This window comes from Pseudophryne corroboree, chromosome 1 (genome assembly GCF_028390025.1).
Source record: "Pseudophryne corroboree isolate aPseCor3 chromosome 1, aPseCor3.hap2, whole genome shotgun sequence".
Classification (NCBI taxonomy): domain Eukaryota; kingdom Metazoa; phylum Chordata; class Amphibia; order Anura; family Myobatrachidae; genus Pseudophryne; species Pseudophryne corroboree.
In genome coordinates, this window is record NC_086444.1 from 419,972,639 (window position 1) to 419,989,643 (window position 17,005).

General features: G+C 45.8%; 1 protein-coding gene across 3 annotated transcripts in view; it reads right to left on the bottom strand.

Moving 5' to 3' along the window:
• LOC134889403 (acyl-CoA dehydrogenase family member 11-like) overlaps positions 1-17,005 on the bottom strand; it is a 140,535-nt gene that overhangs the window by 107,056 nt on the left and 16,474 nt on the right. For all 3 annotated transcript variants that reach the window (XM_063913375.1, XM_063913377.1, XM_063913376.1), the window contains exon 2: positions 4,936-5,212. In XM_063913375.1, coding sequence (XP_063769445.1) covers positions 4,936-5,212 — 277 coding nt within the window. The remainder of the gene's footprint in view (positions 1-4,935; positions 5,213-17,005) is intronic.

Genomic DNA, 17,005 nt, shown 5'->3' on the forward strand with positions numbered 1-17,005 from the left:
CAGCACTATAAGGAATGTAACAAAATTTGCAAAAAGAAAATAAGAGCGGCTAAAGTAGAAACTGAAAAACTAGTAGCAAAGGAAAGCAAAGCGAATCCCAAAAAATTTGTTAAATACATTAATAGCAAGAGATTAAAGAAGGAGAGTATAGGCCCTTTAAAAGACAAGTTGCGAGTCTTAAGCAAAAATGATAATGACATAGCGGACACACTAAATGAGTTTTTTTCAACAGTATTCACTCGTGAGGACCCAATTCAGGGACTAACGCACAATCTCAATAATGAGAATATCACACTGATAGGTACTTATTTAAGCGAGGAAGTAGTCTGTGACCGATTAAAACATTTAAAGATTAATAAATCACCAGGGCCCGATGGTATTCATCCAAGGGTTCTAATGGAGCTTCACTCTGAACTGGCAAAACCGCTATCTTTGATCTTTAAGGATTCAGTTATATCAGGTATGGTTCCCAAAGACTGGCGTATAGCGGAAGTAGTGCCTATATTCAAAAAGGGAAGTAAAGCTGAACCAGGTAATTATAGACCAGTTAGTCTTACATCTATAGTGGGGAAAGTATTGGAAGGTATTCTAAGAGATAGTATTCAGAAGTTCCTTGAAACCAATAAGGTCATTAAAAGGAATCAACATGGGTTTATGAAGGACAGATCCTGTCAAACCAACTTACTTGGCTTTTATGAAACAGTAAGCGCAAACCTAGATCAGGGTAAAGATGTGGATGTAATTTTTTTAGACTTTGCCAAAGCGTTCGATACTGTACCACACATGAGACTTATCTACAAGCTACAAGAATCAGGGCTAGGAAGCACAATATGCACTTGGGTCAAAAACTGGTTAGATAATAGGAAGCAGCGCGTTGTGGTTAATGGATCTTTTTCAACTTGGACTGAAGTGCTAAGTGGTGTGCCACAAGGCTCAGTATTAGGACCGCTATTGTTCAATATTTTCATTAACGACCTAACAGAAGGTCTAGAGAGCATGGTGTCAATTTTTGCAGATGATACCAAATTGTGTAAGGCTATAAATACAGAGGAGGATGCCGAGTCTCTTCAGAACGACTTAGTTAAATTAGAAGCATGGGCAGCCAAATGGAGAATGCGCTTCAACACAGACAAGTGTAAGGTAATGCACTGTGGTAACAAGAACATAAATTACACCTACCTACTAAATGGGGTAAAATTAGGGGATTCTGTACTGGAAAAGGACTTAGGTGTCCTCATAGATAGCAAGCTAAGCAGTAGTAGTAAGATATTAGCATGCATAAAACGGGGTATTGATGCTAGGGACGAGAGTATTATACTCCCGTTATATAAATCACTAGTGAGGCTACACCTTGAATACGGTGTACAATTCTGGGCACCGTACTACAAAAAGGATATCCCGGAGCTTGAAAAGGTACAGAGGAGGGCGACCAAACTAATTAAGGGCATGGAGACGATGGAATACAAGGAAAGGCTTGAAAGACTAGGCATGTTTACATTGGAAAAGCGGAGACTAAGAGGGGATATGATCAACATCTACAAATATATAAGGGGACAATACACAGAGCTTGCGCGGGACCTGTTTTTGGTTAGATCGACACAGAGGACTCGTGGACACTCGCTCAGGTTAGAGGAGAGGAGATTCCGCACAATACGGCGTAAAGGCTTTTTCACGGTAAGGACAATACATGTTTGGAATTCCCTGCCCGAGGGAGTTGTAATGGCGGAATCTGTCAACACCTTTAAGAATGGGTTAGATAAATTCCTAATGGATAAGGATATCCAGGGGTATGGTGCATAGTCATGCACTATAGTTACTATAAATAGGGATAAAATGTAACGGCTGACAGCAGCATCAGTCAGAAATTTTAGTCAAATCATCATGCATAGGAGACCACAAATAGGTTGAACTCGACGGACAATTGTCTTTTTTCAACCTCAGATACTATGTAAGTCATATTACTAAGCACAAATAAAGAAGGTTTTTCTGTTTTTATATGTAACCCCGTCAATGACAGTGGTATGGCCATATAGCTGCCAAATAATATATAGGAAATTCCACCATTTCTAATGGACAAACTGTGAATGTTGGCAAGACGTGATATAGACATGCCATGAGCAATACCTTACTAATACCAACTCTGGATATCACTGTCCAAGGCTCGTTTACAGTTGTATGGTATGTCAATTTTGTTCTGCATATTAAGCACATTCCTGTTCAATCAATATACAGGTTGAATATCCCTTATCCAAAATGCTTGGGACCAGAGGTATTTTGGATATCGGATTTTTCCGTATTTTGGAATAATTGCATACCATAATGAGATATCATGGTGATGGGACCCAAGTCTAAGCACAGAATGCATTTATGTTACATATACACCTTATACACACAGCCTGAAGGTAATTTTAGCCAATATTTTTAATAACTTTGTGCATTAAACAAAGTGTGTTTACATTCACACAATTCATTTATGTTTTATATACACCTTATACACACAGCCTGCAGGTCATTTAATACAATATTTTTAATAACTTTGTGTTTTAAACAAAGTTTGAGTACATTGAGCCACAGAAAACAAAGATTTCACGATGTCACTCTCACTCACAAAAGTCCGTATTTTGGAATATTCCGTATTTCGGAATATTTGGATATGGGATACTCAACCTGTACTGATTTGTGTCCCTTACGCCTGGAGAGGTGGCGACACAGTTAGGGTGGCTGCATCCCCTGATGCAAAGCTATTACATATAACTTATATTTTAGATTTAGTGACTCTGTATGTAACATACACAGGTAGGTCACACCATTCATACACAATATACATGACAGAAAAAAGGCTAAGAGCTGGTGTCCCCTGCTGCATTCAGCATATGAGTCACATAGCTTCACATAGGGGAACAGGTGTGATGATTGGTGGTGAGGACACAATGCGGCCGCTACAGTCAGCTAATGCGAGTTTGTGTGCGGCTTCATGCATACAGTAAAATCGTGCTGCTCACTCTTCTTGCATCCACAGGTGTCATCATTAGTATTACCACCTACAGCAGTCCCATATGCAAAACATTTGTCAGAAACAGACGTCCCCTCATCATACATACGCCTCAGTATGCAACAGAGGTCTGGCTATACGCCACTGCCACACAGAGAACCAGCCATGCATGGAGTCTGAACCAAGGTGGGGAGCAGGCATAGGCTGTAAAGACTGCTAAACACGTTGGCATTTGGACTTGTGTCTCACTCACAATGAGGCCCTGAATGCTGCCACACCACGAAAGTACCAACTTTCATTGTTCCCATGTCAGCAATGTGGGAATACGAATTACTATAGAGATAAGTTACACCTATCTTATGGGGACTACTCTAATGCAGACTAAGGAACACTTACACAATGACTACAGGTATAACCAACCTTGGGGGACATAAAGTCTTCTTCAGAAGTTACAATGTCAGCTACAAGGTACTGCAAAAGTGCCACTATTACACTTTTAGTTTTCATTTGCCTAATGCAGTGTGAAGAGTAACCTGCTGTTTCTAAAAACAGCACCCAGAACAATAATGTAAGTGCCAGTCATTCCAAATAAAAGACTTCATACATGTTCCCCTGTTTATGCTCACAGAACTACATTGTAAGTCACTTTCTTTACTTACTTTATTGGTGGCATCAAACACATTTTTAACTAATCCAGAGTTTCCCAAACTCCACCATTACTGTCATTAGGATATTCATGCTTGAGAACAGGTGACCTAATTAGGGTGTGGTATACAAGATCCACATTCATCAGTCTACAATCATTAGGTCGACCCCATATGGTCGACAGGCACAAGGTCGACACGGACAAAGGGCCGACATGTGAAAGGTCGACTGTGGAAAAAGTCGACATGTACAAAAGATGACATGCCAATCGTGGACACAAAAATCTAAAAAATTGTAGAAACGTGCCGCTTCGCTCGCCATGCTTCGGGCACAGTGTTTCGCTCTACTTTGCTGGCCACACTGGGGCAGATGTATTAAGCCTAGAGACAGCATAAGGAAGTGATAAACCAGTGAAAAGCGCAAGGTGATAACGCACCAGCCAATCAGCTCATAACTGTCAATTTATATACTGGAGCTTTCTACAGGCCTAATACATCTGCCCCAAGGTTACTAGAAGCTATGATTTGTGACATGGATAGTCAAGGATGGAAAAAGTTAAATAAAAAAATGATGAAAAAACAAACAAAAGTAGACCATGTGTGTGTCGACCATCGTCATGTCGACCATATGAACCGGACAACCTTTTACCTTTCATATGTCAACACTTTGTCCATGTCGACCATATGGGGTCAACCCAATGGCTGTCGAGCTAATGTATGTTGACTCATGGTCAGGATCCTACTTAATTAGCATCTGAGTCAATTGGATTTAACCATCTAGACTCAAGCATAGATATCATTAATACCTGTACTGTAATGGTGGAGTTTGCGGTATAGAGAACAGTACTTACAACACAAGCCTCGGGCATCCCACATAGACATGACAGTGCCACAAAGTAGCTGTCCCCTGAAGCGGTTTGTGAGGTAAAACAGATCAAGTTAGACCACAGGTTCTCAAACTCGGTCCTCAGGACCCCACACAGTGCATGTTTTGCAGGTCTCCTCACAGAATCACAAGTGAAATAATTAGTTCCACCTGTGGACCTTTTAAAATGTGTCAGTGAGTAATTAATACACCTGTGCACCTGCTGGGTTACTTGCAAAACATGCACTGTGTGGGGTAATGAGGACCGAGTTTGAGAACCTGTGAGTTAGACAGAAACAAAAACTATTTTAAAAATACATATCTATATTTGTGTAAAGTATTTTGTAATAAAGAGCATATATATATATAATACAATAGCAAAGCATTCTTCTGTGTACTACTATGTCACTTCCAGGTACACATCCACTGCTCACCCGAGGAGGAAGGTGTCTCTTCAGGTAACTCTGGAGAAGGGCATCCTCTAAGAACTGATTCCCCAAGACGGGCTTATCTTGGAAGAAGTTTCCGATATAAGCATGAGAGAACGGCATCCTCAGCTCCTCCAGGACTGAGTGAGGTTGGCTGTTTTCATGATTGGTTTTGAGAGACGCAGCACTTTTACTACACATGGCACACGCAGGCTGGTACTGTTTACAGGGAAGCGAACCCCGGCTTGGCCAGCGAGCCACTAGGTGGTTGGTTAATTTCACCCTGCAATACAAAGAATACTAGTGAACCATTAAAACACAGCTGTATACTGACACCAGCAACAGTTATTTCTTTGTGAATCTATTCTACATTGAACTGGAATAATAAGATTTTACTTACCGATAAATCTATTTCTCGGAGTCCGTAGTGGATGCTGGGGTTCCTGAAAGGACCATGGGGAATAGCGGCTCCGCAGGAGACAGGGCACAAAAAGTAAAGCTTTTCCAGATCAGGTGGTGTGCACTGGCTCCTCCCCCTATGACCCTCCTCCAGACTCCAGTTAGGTACTGTGCCCGGACGAGCGTACACAATAAGGGAGGATTTTGAATCCCGGGTAAGACTCATACCAGCCACACCAATCACACCGTACAACTTGTGATCTAAACCCAGTTAACAGTATGATAACAGCGGAGCCTCTGAAAGATGGCTTCCTTCAACAATAACCCGAATTTGTTAACAATAACTATGTACAATTATTGCAGATAATCCGCACTTGGGATGGGCGCCCAGCATCCACTACGGACTCCGAGAAATAGATTTATCGGTAAGTAAAATCTTATTTTCTCTATCGTCCTAGTGGATGCTGGGGTTCCTGAAAGGACCATGGGGATTATACCAAAGCTCCCAAACGGGCGGGAGAGTGCGGATGACTCTGCAGCACCGAATGAGAGAACTCCAGGTCCTCCTTAGCCAGAGTATCAAATTTGTAAAATTTTACAAACGTGTTCTCCCCTGACCACGTAGCTGCTCGGCAAAGTTGTAATGCCGAGACCCCTCGGGCAGCCGCCCAAGATGAGCCCACCTTCCTTGTGGAGTGGGCCTTTACAGATTTAGGCTGTGGCAGGCCTGCCACAGAATGTGCAAGTTGGATTGTGCTACAGATCCAACGAGCAATCGTCTGCTTAGACGCAGGAGCACCCATCTTGTTGGGTGCATACAATATAAACAACGAGTCAGATTTTCTGACTCCAGCTGTCCTTGCAATATATATTTTTAATGCTCTGACAACGTCCAGTAACTTGGAGTCCTCCAAGTCACTTGTAGCCGCAGGCACTACAATAGGCTGGTTCAGATGAAATGCTGACACCACCTTAGGGAGAAAATGCGGACGAGTCCGCAGTTCTGCCCTGTCCGAATGGAAAATCAGATATGGGCTTTTGTAAGATAAAGCTGCCAGTTCTGACACTCTCCTGGCCGAAGCCAGGGCTAGAAGCATGGTCACTTTCCATGTGAGATATTTCAAATCCACCTTTTTTAGTGGTTCAAACCAATGAGATTTTAGAAAATCCAAAACCACATTGAGATCCCACGGTGCCACTGGAGGCACCACAGGAGGCTGTATATGCAGCACTCCCTTAACAAAGGTCTGGACTTCAGGGACTGAAGCCAATTCTTTTTGAAAGAAAATCGACAGGGCCGAAATTTGAACCTTAATAGATCCCAATTTGAGACCCATAGACAATCCTGATTGCAGGAAATGTAGGAATCGACCCAGTTGAAATTCCTCCGTCGGAGCACTCCGATCTTCGCACCACGCAACATATTTTCGCCAAATTCGGTGATAATGTTGCACGGTTACTTCCTTCCGTGCTTTAATCAAAGTAGGAATGACTTCTTCCGGCATGCCTTTTTCCTTTAGGATCCGGCGTTCAACCGCCATGCCGTCAAACGCAGCCGCGGTAAGTCTTGAAACAGACAGGGACCCTGCTGAAGCAAGTCCCTCCTTAGAGGTAGAGGCCACGGATCTTCCGTGATCATCTCTTGAAGTTCCGGGTGCCAAGTCCTTCTTGGCCAATCCGGAACCACTAGTATCGTTCTTACGCCTCTTTGCCGTATAATTCTCAATACTTTTGGTATGAGAGGCAGAGGAGGAAACACATACACCGACTGGTACACCCAAGGCGTTACCAGCGCGTCCACAGCTATTGCCTGCGGATCTCTTGACCTGGCGCAATACCTGTCCAGTTTTTTGTTGATGCGAGACGCCATCATGTCCACCATTGGTCTTTCCCAACGGGTTACCAGCATGTGGAAGACTTCTGGATGAAGTCCCCACTCTCCCGGGTGAAGATCGTGTCTGCTGAGGAAGTCTGCTTCCCAGTTGTCCACTCCCGGGATGAACACTGCTGACAGTGCTATCACATGATTCTCTGCCCAGCGAAGAATCCTTGCAGCTTCTGCCATTGCACTCCTGCTTCTTGTGCCGCCCTGTCTGTTCACATGGGCGACTGCCGTGATGTTGTCCGACTGGATCAACACCGGTTTTCCCTGAAGCAGAGGTTCTGCCTGGCTTAGAGCATTGTAGATTGCTCTTAGTTCCAGAATGTTTATGTGAAGAGACGTTTCCAGGCTCGTCCATACTCCCTGGAAGTTTCTTCCTTGTGTGACTGCTCCCCAGCCTCTCAGGCTGGCGTCCGTGGTCACCAGGATCCAATCCTGTATGCCGAATCTGCGGCCCTCCAATAGATGAGCACTCTGCAACCACCACAGAAGAGACACCCTTGTCCTTGGAGACAGGGTTATCCGCAGGTGCATCTGAAGATGCGACCCTGACCATTTGTCCAACAGATCCCTTTGGAAAATTCTTGCGTGGAATCTGCCGAATGGAATTGCTTCGTAAGAAGCCACCATTTTTCCCAGGACTCTTGTGCATTGATGTACAGACACCTTTCCTGGTTTTAGGAGGTTCCTGACAAGCTCGGATAACTCCTTGGCTTTTTCCTCCGGGAGAAAAACCTTTTTCTGAACCGTGTCCAGAATCATCCCTAGGAACAGCAGACGAGTTGTCGGCATTAACTGGGATTTTGGAATATTCAGAATCCACCCGTGCTGTTTTAGCACTTCTTGAGACAGTGCTAATCCCATCTCTAGCTGTTCTCTGGACCTTGCTCTTATTAGGAGATCGTCCAAGTATGGGATAATTAATATGCCTTTTCTTCGAAGAAGAATCATCATCTCGGCCATTACCTTTGTAAAGACCCGAGGTGCCGTGGACAATCCGAACGGCAGCGTCTGAAACTGATAGTGACAGTTTTGTACAACGAACCTGAGGTACCCCTGGTGTGAGGGGTAAATTGGAACGTGGAGATACGCATCCTTGATGTCCAAGGATACCATAAAATCCCCCTCTTCCAGGTTCGCTATCACTGCTCTGAGTGACTCCATTTTGAACTTGAACTTCTTTATGTACAGGTTCAAGGACTTCAGATTTAGAATAGGCCTTACCGAGCCATCCGGCTTCGGTACCACAAAAAGAGTGGAATAATACCCCTTCCCTTGTTGTAGAAGAGGTACCTTGACTATCACCTGCTGAGAGTACAGCTTGTGAATGGCTTCCAAAACCGTCTCCCTTTCGGAGGGGGACGTTGGTAAAGCAGACTTCAGGAAACGGCGAGGTGGATCTGTCTCTAATTCCAACCTGTACCCCTGAGATATTATCTGCAGGATCCAGGGATCTACTTGCGAGTGAGCCCACTGCGCGCTGTAATTTTTGAGACGACCGCCCACCGTCCCCGAGTCCGCTTGAGAAGCCCCAGCGTCATGCTGAGGCTTTTGTAGAAGCCGGGGAGGGCTTCTGTTCCTGGGAAGGAGCTGCCTGTTGCTGTCTCTTCCCTCGACCTCTGCCTCGTGGCAGATATGAATAGCCCTTTGCTCTCTTATTTTTAAAGGAACGAAAGGGCTGCGGTTGAAAAGTCGGTGCCTTTTTCTGTTGGGGAGTGACTTGAGGTAGAAAGGTGGATTTCCCGGCTGTAGCCGTGGCCACCAAATCTGATAGACCGACTCCAAATAACTCCTCCCCTTTATACGGCAAAACTTCCATATGCCGTTTTGAATCCGCATCGCCTGTCCACTGTCGCGTCCATAAAGCTCTTCTGGCCGAAATGGACATAGCACTTACCCGTGATGCCAGTGTGCAGATATCCCTCTGTGCATCACGCATATAAAGAAATGCATCCTTTATTTGTTCTAACGACAGTAAAATATTGTCCCTGTCCAGGGTATCAATATTTTCAATCAGGGACTCTGACCAAACTATCCCAGCACTGCACATCCAGGCAGTCGCTATAGCTGGTCGTAGTATAACACCTGCATGTGTGTATATACTTTTTTGGATATTTTCCATCCTCCTATCTGATGGATCTTTAAGTGCGGCCGTCTCAGGAGAGGGTAACGCCACTTGTTTAGATAAGCGTGTTAGCGCCTTGTCCACCCTAGGAGATGTTTCCCAGCGCTCCCTAACCTCTGGCGGGAAAGGGTATAATGCCAATAATTTCTTTGAAATTATCAGCCTTTTATCAGGAGCAAGCCACGCTTCATTACACACGTCATTTAATTCTTCTGATTCAGGAAAAACTATAGGTAGTTTTTTCACACCCCACATAATACCCTGTTTAGTGGTACCTGTAGTATCAGCTAAATGTAACGCCTCCTTCATTGCCAAAATCATATAACGTGTGGCCCTACTGGAAAATACGGTTGATTCGTCACCGTCACCACTGGAGTCAGTGCCTGTGTCTGGGTCTGTGTCGACCGACTGAGGCAAAGGGCGTTTTACAGCCCCTGACGGTGTTTGAGTCGCCTGGACAGGCACTAATTGATTGTCCGGCCGTCTCATGTCGTCAAACGACTGCTTTAGCGTGTTGACACTATCCCGTAGTTCCATAAATAAAGGCATCCATTCTGGTGTCGACTCCCTAGGGGGTGACATCCTCATATTTGGCAATTGCTCCGCCTCCACACCAATATCGTCCTCATACATGTCGACACACACGTACCGACACACAGCAGACACACAGGGAATGCTCCTAACGAAGACAGGACCCACTAGCCCTTTGGGGAGACAGAGGGAGAGTTTGCCAGCACACACCAAAAGCGCTATATATATAACAGGGATAGCCTTATAATAAGTGCTCCCTTATAGCTGCTTTATATATATAAAAATATCGCCATAAATTTGCCCCCCCTCTCTGTTTTACCCTGTTTCTGTAGTGCAGTGCAGGGGAGAGACCTGGGAGCCGTCCTGACCAGCGGAGCTGTGAGAGGAAATGGCGCCGTGTGCTGAGGAGATAGGCCCCGCCCCTTTTTTGGCGGGCTCGTCTCCCGCTATTTAGTGAATCCAGGCAGGGGTTAAATATCTCCATATAGCCTCTGGGGGCTATATGTGAGGTATTTTTAGCCTTTATATAGGTTACATTTGCCTCCCAGGGCGCCCCCCCCCCAGCGCCCTGCACCCTCAGTGACTGCGTGTGAAGTGTGCTGAGAGGAAAATGGCGCACAGCTGCAGTGCTGTGCGCTACCTTTAGAAGACTGCAGGAGTCTTCAGCCGCCGATTTTGGACCTCTTCTGACTTCAGCATCTGCAAGGGGGCCGGCGGCGCGGCTCCGGTGACCATCCAGGCTGTACCTGTGATCGTCCCTCTGGAGCTGATGTCCAGTAGCCAAGAAGCCAATCCATCCTGCACGCAGGTGAGTTCACTTCTTCTCCCCTCAGTCCCTCGTTGCAGTGATCCTGTTGCCAGCAGGACTCACTGTAAAATAAAAAACCTAAGCTAAACTTTTTCTAAGCAGCTCTTTAGGAGAGCCACCTAGATTGCACCCTTCTCGGCCGGGCACAAAAATCTAACTGGAGTCTGGAGGAGGGTCATAGGGGGAGGAGCCAGTGCACACCACCTGATCTGGAAAAGCTTTACTTTTTGTGCCCTGTCTCCTGCGGAGCCGCTATTCCCCATGGTCCTTTCAGGAACCCCAGCATCCACTAGGACGATAGAGAAAAAGGATTTAATGTATGCATTACTCTGCTGCAGACGGGAAGGCTTGCATCATCTGCACTGCATTCCAAGAACATTAGTGTAAATGATTTAATAACAACTTTATGCCTCCTGGTAATGCAATTACGAGGTATAAATACAGATCAAAATGTAAAATGGTATTTTAAGCTTTCACCCAGTGGTGAAGTGAGTGATGTTTGTGCCTGCATCAATCTAAGCCAATCTAGAACCGGCGATAGCGCCACGCGGAGCCGCGCATCGCTATGGGGCATACACACAAAGAGATCAGTGCTTAATTTCTAAGCAATCTAGTCAGATTGCTTAGAAATTAAGCAAACATCTCTCCGTGTGTATCCGCCTTTAGATGCGGAGATGGCCTTTGATAAGATTATAAAGTCTCATTTACATAATGTTCTGATTAGGGCTTTTGGTTCCTCTTTTACACAATTTCTAAACTTCATTTAAGGCCAGTACTGACGGGAGAAATGTGTGCTGAGCGATCTTAACACAGACCGCTCAGCACACATCTCTCCCTCCACGCAGCACAGCGCAATGTGCTGAGCGAGGGGGGGTGACGGGGGGGCCGCTCACTTCACACAGCGCTGAAGTGAGCGACCCAATCTAGCACTGGTGATAGCGATGCGTGGGGCCGATTATACTTTCTAAATCAGATGAGGCTGCTATTCTCAAATCCTTTTGTTCCTTTATTTGGAAAGACAAAAAACCTAAAATTAGTATGGTTGTTCTGAAGAAGACGAGATTGAGGGGTGGCATCAATTTTCCGGATGTTAGGCTTTACTCACAGGTTTTTCTATGTGTGGATACATTAAAGATTGGTTACATAAACAAGACACTTATGCTGACACAGGGTCAAATTCAATTAGACGCAAAAACCCGGTTTCACAGGGGGAAAAAAGCAGATTTTACGGAGAATCGCGTAAAGTGCCTATTCAACTGTGCGGTAATTTTCATTCAACCACCTCCAAGCAGATGAAAAGTTGGGAAAAATCTCTCTCTGTTGGAATTTGGGGGGTAATTCTGAGTTGATCGCAGCAGGAAATTTTTTAGCAGTTGGACAAAACCATGTGCACTGCAGGGGGGGCAGATATAACATGTGCAGAGAGAGATAGATTTGGGTGGGGTGAGTTCAATCTGCAATCTAAATTGCAGTGTAAAAATAAAGCAGCCAGTATTTACGCTGCACAGAAACAAAATAACCCACCCAAATCTAACTCTCTCTGCAAATGTTATATCTGCCCCCCTGCAGTGCACATGGTTTTGCCCAACTGCTAAAAAATTTCCTGCTGCGATCAACTTGGAATTACCCCCTTGGTTCTGAACCCCTGGGACATCCCCTCCTGAATTAGACACTTAGAAGTTTTTAATTATTTTTAATTGGGCAATAATAACTTGTCGCGGGGCAGCAACGCTCCGTTTTCTGGGTGAAAACGGAGCGTTGCGGGGGCGTGCCAGCCCAAGCGGTGGGCTGATACGCGCGAACGCGGGCGTGTCGGGGTGCGGCTGCGTGACGTCACATGCAGCCGCAACAACAAAAATGGCGCTAGGACTCCTGCGGCCGCAGCTAAGCTGCGTCGGCAGGAGTCATCCTTAATTTCTGCTAACAAGCAGAAATTGCGTGCTGTTCGCAATTTCTGCTTGAAGCATGGGGAGGGGGAGGCGCCGGTCAGCATGCTGGGCGGCCTTGCCCAGTGCTGGGCAGCCCCCAGCATGCGTGCTAATGGTTAGCAAATTCTGCTGATTAGCAGAATTTGCTAACCTTACTGAATTGGCCCCTATACCCATTTTTATGGGGTGTGGTTTATTAGATCTACACTAAAAAGGTCTACAGTCAATAGGTCGACCACTAATGGTAGACATGCATTAGATCGACAGGTTCGAAAGGTCAACATAGAATAGGTAGACAGTACGAATGGTCGACAGTGTCAAAAGGTCAACATGGAGATGGTCGACACAAACAGGTAGACAATTTTTTTTACTGTTTTTGGGGGTGTTTTGTCACTTTTCTGCCACAAACAAGCCCCATTAGTGTACTGCTTCACTCGCCATGCTTTAGGTTGCTATTCCCAATAGTAATAGTCCACGTGGACGGTAACGTAAGAAAAAGTTTAAAAAAAAACAAAACAACCTTGCGTCTACCATATGTGTGTCGACTATTGTCATGTCAACCTGTTGTACTGTCTACCTTTTACATGTCGACCTTTTGACCCTGTCGACCTAATGCATGTCTGCAATTAGTGGTAGAGCTATTGATTGTAGACCTTTTAGTGTAGATCTATACTTCGGATACCTTTTTATGTACCCTGAATTTAATTTTAGCACTTATTTTGCTGGAAAAAAACACCCTTTTTATTTAAAAAAAATTATATATTTAAAAAAACAAACATTTAACAGCTATTTGACCCAATTTAAGTACCAGTAATAATTTTATTATACACTGTAATAAACTTTTATACTGTTAATGTTAGCTTAGCTTTTTTTGGAGGTACAGGCAGAGTTACCCACTTTCCACTTTTCACTTTCTGCAACAATTTTCAAAGTAATCCAGTTTTCGCAAATTTGCAATTGAATAGGCGAATTGTGGGAGTACGCATACCCGCAATTTCGCGGCTAATTGAATTCTGCCCATAATGTCAGAACAGCAGTTTATGCCCCGGATGGATCTAATTTGTTTCTTACAAGGGCACAAGCAAGAGATTCCTCATTTATTAGATAATCCACTTTTAATGACTCTTCAGTCAACCTGGCATCCTGTGAAAAATACAAATCTTTCTTTTGAAGGAATTGTATCTTCTTTAGGTGTGTACACACGGTGAGATATTTTCTTTCGATTTTGACTATATAGTCAAAATCGCAAGAAAAGTTACCGTATATACTCGAGTATAAGTCGACCAGAATATAAGCCGAGGCACCTAATTTTACCACAAAAACCTGGGAAAACTTATTGACTCGAGTATAAGCCTAGGGTGGGAAATGCAGCTCTAGCCGTACACAGCCCTCATAGTGCCAGATATGCCCTCATACTGCCAGATATGCCCCCACAGTGCCAGATGTGCCAGATATGCCCCACAGTGCCAGATATGCCCCACAGTGCCAGATGTGCCCCACAGTGCCAGATATGCCCCACAGTGCCAGATGTGCCAGATATGCCCCACAGTGCCAGATGTGCCCCACAGTGCCAGATATGCCCCACAGTGCCAGATATACCCCACAGTGCCAGATATACCCCACAGTGCCAGATGTGCCAGATATACCCCACAGTGCCAGCTATGCCCCACAGTGCCAGATGTGCCCCACAGTGCCAGATATGCCCCACAGTGCCAGATATGCCCCACAGTGCCAGATGTGCCAGATATGCCCCACAGTGCCAGATATGCCCCACAGTGCCAGATATGCCCCACAGTGCCAGATGTGCCAGATATACCCCACAGTGCCAGCTATGCCCCACAGTGCCAGATGTGCCCCACAGTGCCAGATATGCCCCACAGTGCCAGATATGCCCCACAGTGCCAGATGTGCCAGATATACCCCACAGTGCCAGCTATGCCCCACAGTGCCAGATGTGCCAGATATGCCCCACAGTGCCAGGTGTGCCAGATATGCCCCACAGTGCCAGATGTGCCAGATATGCCCCACAGTGCTAGATACTTACCCTCCGTCGCTCCCGCGCTGTCTTCTGAAGGAGGGACACGGAGGGCACAGTGTGCGGCTCTCCTGTGTCCCTCCTGCGTGTCCGGCGGCAGCGGCGTGTGTGTGTTAAAGGAAGTGCCGGTTCGTGCACTTCCTTTAACACACACACGCCGCTGCCGCTGGACACGCAGGAGGGACATAGGAGAGACGCGCACTGTGCCCTCCGTGTCCCTCCTAAATCCTGACTCGAGTATAAACCGAAGTGGCTTTTTCAGCACAAAAAAAAGTGCTGAAAAAGTCGGCTTATACTCGAGTATATACGGTAGTGCAAATCGCAAGGTGTTATGCCGCTTGCGATCCCGATTCGATCTCGATGCGCACTCCCACGGGGTCGGCATCGCAAGAAAAGATAGACTGTGCAGGCAAGTCAACCCTTGCTAGATCGGTGTACTATCTACTTCATCTCACATGTCAATTACATCTCACATAAGCCAAAATCGTAAGCACACATAGGGGTCGATTCAATTTGGCAACAGATGTATAGCGCCGGGAATTAGCTCCCGGCGCTATTCAATTCAGCTACCAGTTACCCGCAATTGTCGGGAATTCTTCTCTCAGCCCCGGGGGGTGAGAGAAGAAAACCGACAAAAGAGCTGCTGCGCGGCCGGCGCGAGGCCGATTCTGTCGGGAATCAGCATCGCCGCGGGTAGTTAAGTCGGAGAATGCTCGTTCTCCCGACAAAACTACCTGTTAAGTCGGCGAGAACGGGCATTCTCCGGCTTAACTTTAGCTGAATTGAATAGCGTCAGGCGCTAATTCCCGGCGCTATTCATCTGTTGCCGAATTGAATCGACCCCATAGTCCATATCTCAAGAAAACTTAGTCAAAATTGGTGGAGCTGGGCTCCGGGGAGTTCAGGGGAAATCGCGAAGTGAAAATCGGGCATAGCAAGGATCTCACCGTGTGTACACACCTTTTCTTTCTTTGTCTCTTAAGAAACAGTCATTTGAATTAATCTGGCAACTTTGAAAAATCACCTCTATGGGGTCGATTCAATTCACTGACAGTTGAATAGCGCCGGGAGTTAGCTCCCGGCGCTATTCAATACAGCGACAAGTGCCCCTCAATTGTTGGGAATTCTTCTCTCACCCCCAGGGGAAGAGAGAAGAAACCCGACAAAAGTTCTGCCGCGCGGCCGGCGCAAGGCTGATTCTGTCGGGAATCAGCATCGCGCCAAGGAGTTAAGTCGGAGAATGCCCGTTCTCCCGACAATTCAACCTGTTAAGTCAGCGAGAACGGGCCATCGCCGACTTAACTGTAGCTGAACTGAATAGCGTCGTGAGCTAATTCCCTGCGCTATTCAACTGTTGCTGAATTGAATCGACCCCACTGTCCCTGTTTTCATGGAATGACCCTCTTAGTATCTGCTCTATATCAAATGTACAGATACTGCATATACTGTAAATGTACTTGTGTAAACCAGGCATGAATGCATATTAATGACTGCCTTGGAGCTCCCTTATGTCCAAATTGCGCAATAGGGTGTTCCAAGGCAGTACATAATGAAGAAGCCAAGAGAATGTGCTTCAGATGTAGTAAAGGAGTTTTGAGGCAATGTAGATCATTTGTGTAACAAGTACTCAGCAGGCTGCGAAGGAATAACAGGTAAAGCACCAGACCCAATTCCCTGGCAAGCTGCATACAACCTGCTGGACGTTTTGCCCACCCCAGTACTATAGCAACCTGGCATACATGAAGAGGCGAGTGGATGGAGGTGTTATGTAACTATTTTCTGAAAAAATAAGAAATTTACTCACCGGTAATTCTATTTCTCGTAGTCCGTAGTGGATGCTGGGAACTCCGTAAGGACCATGGGGAATAGACGGGCTCCGCAGGAGACTGGGTACTCTAAAAGAAAGATTAGGTACTATCTGGTGTGCACTGGCTCCTCCCTCTATGCCCCTCCTCCAGACCTCAGTTAGGGAAACTGTGCCCGGAAGAGCTGACACAATAAGGAAAGGATTTGGAATCCCGGGTAAGACTCATACCAGCCACACCAATCACACCGTACAACTCGTGATACTATACCCAGTTAACAGTATGAATAACAACTGAGCCTTACGAACAGATGGCTCATAACAATAACCCTTTAGTTAGGCAATAACTATATACAAGTATTGCAGACAATCCGCACTTGGGATGGGCGCCCAGCATCCACTACGGACTACGAGAAATAGAATTACCGGTGAGTAAATTCTTATTTTCTCTGACGTCCTAGTGGATGCTGGGAACTCCGTAAGGACCATGGGGATTATACCAAAGCTCCCAAACGGGCGGGAGAGTGCGGATGACTCTGCAGCACCGAATGAGCAAACTCAAGG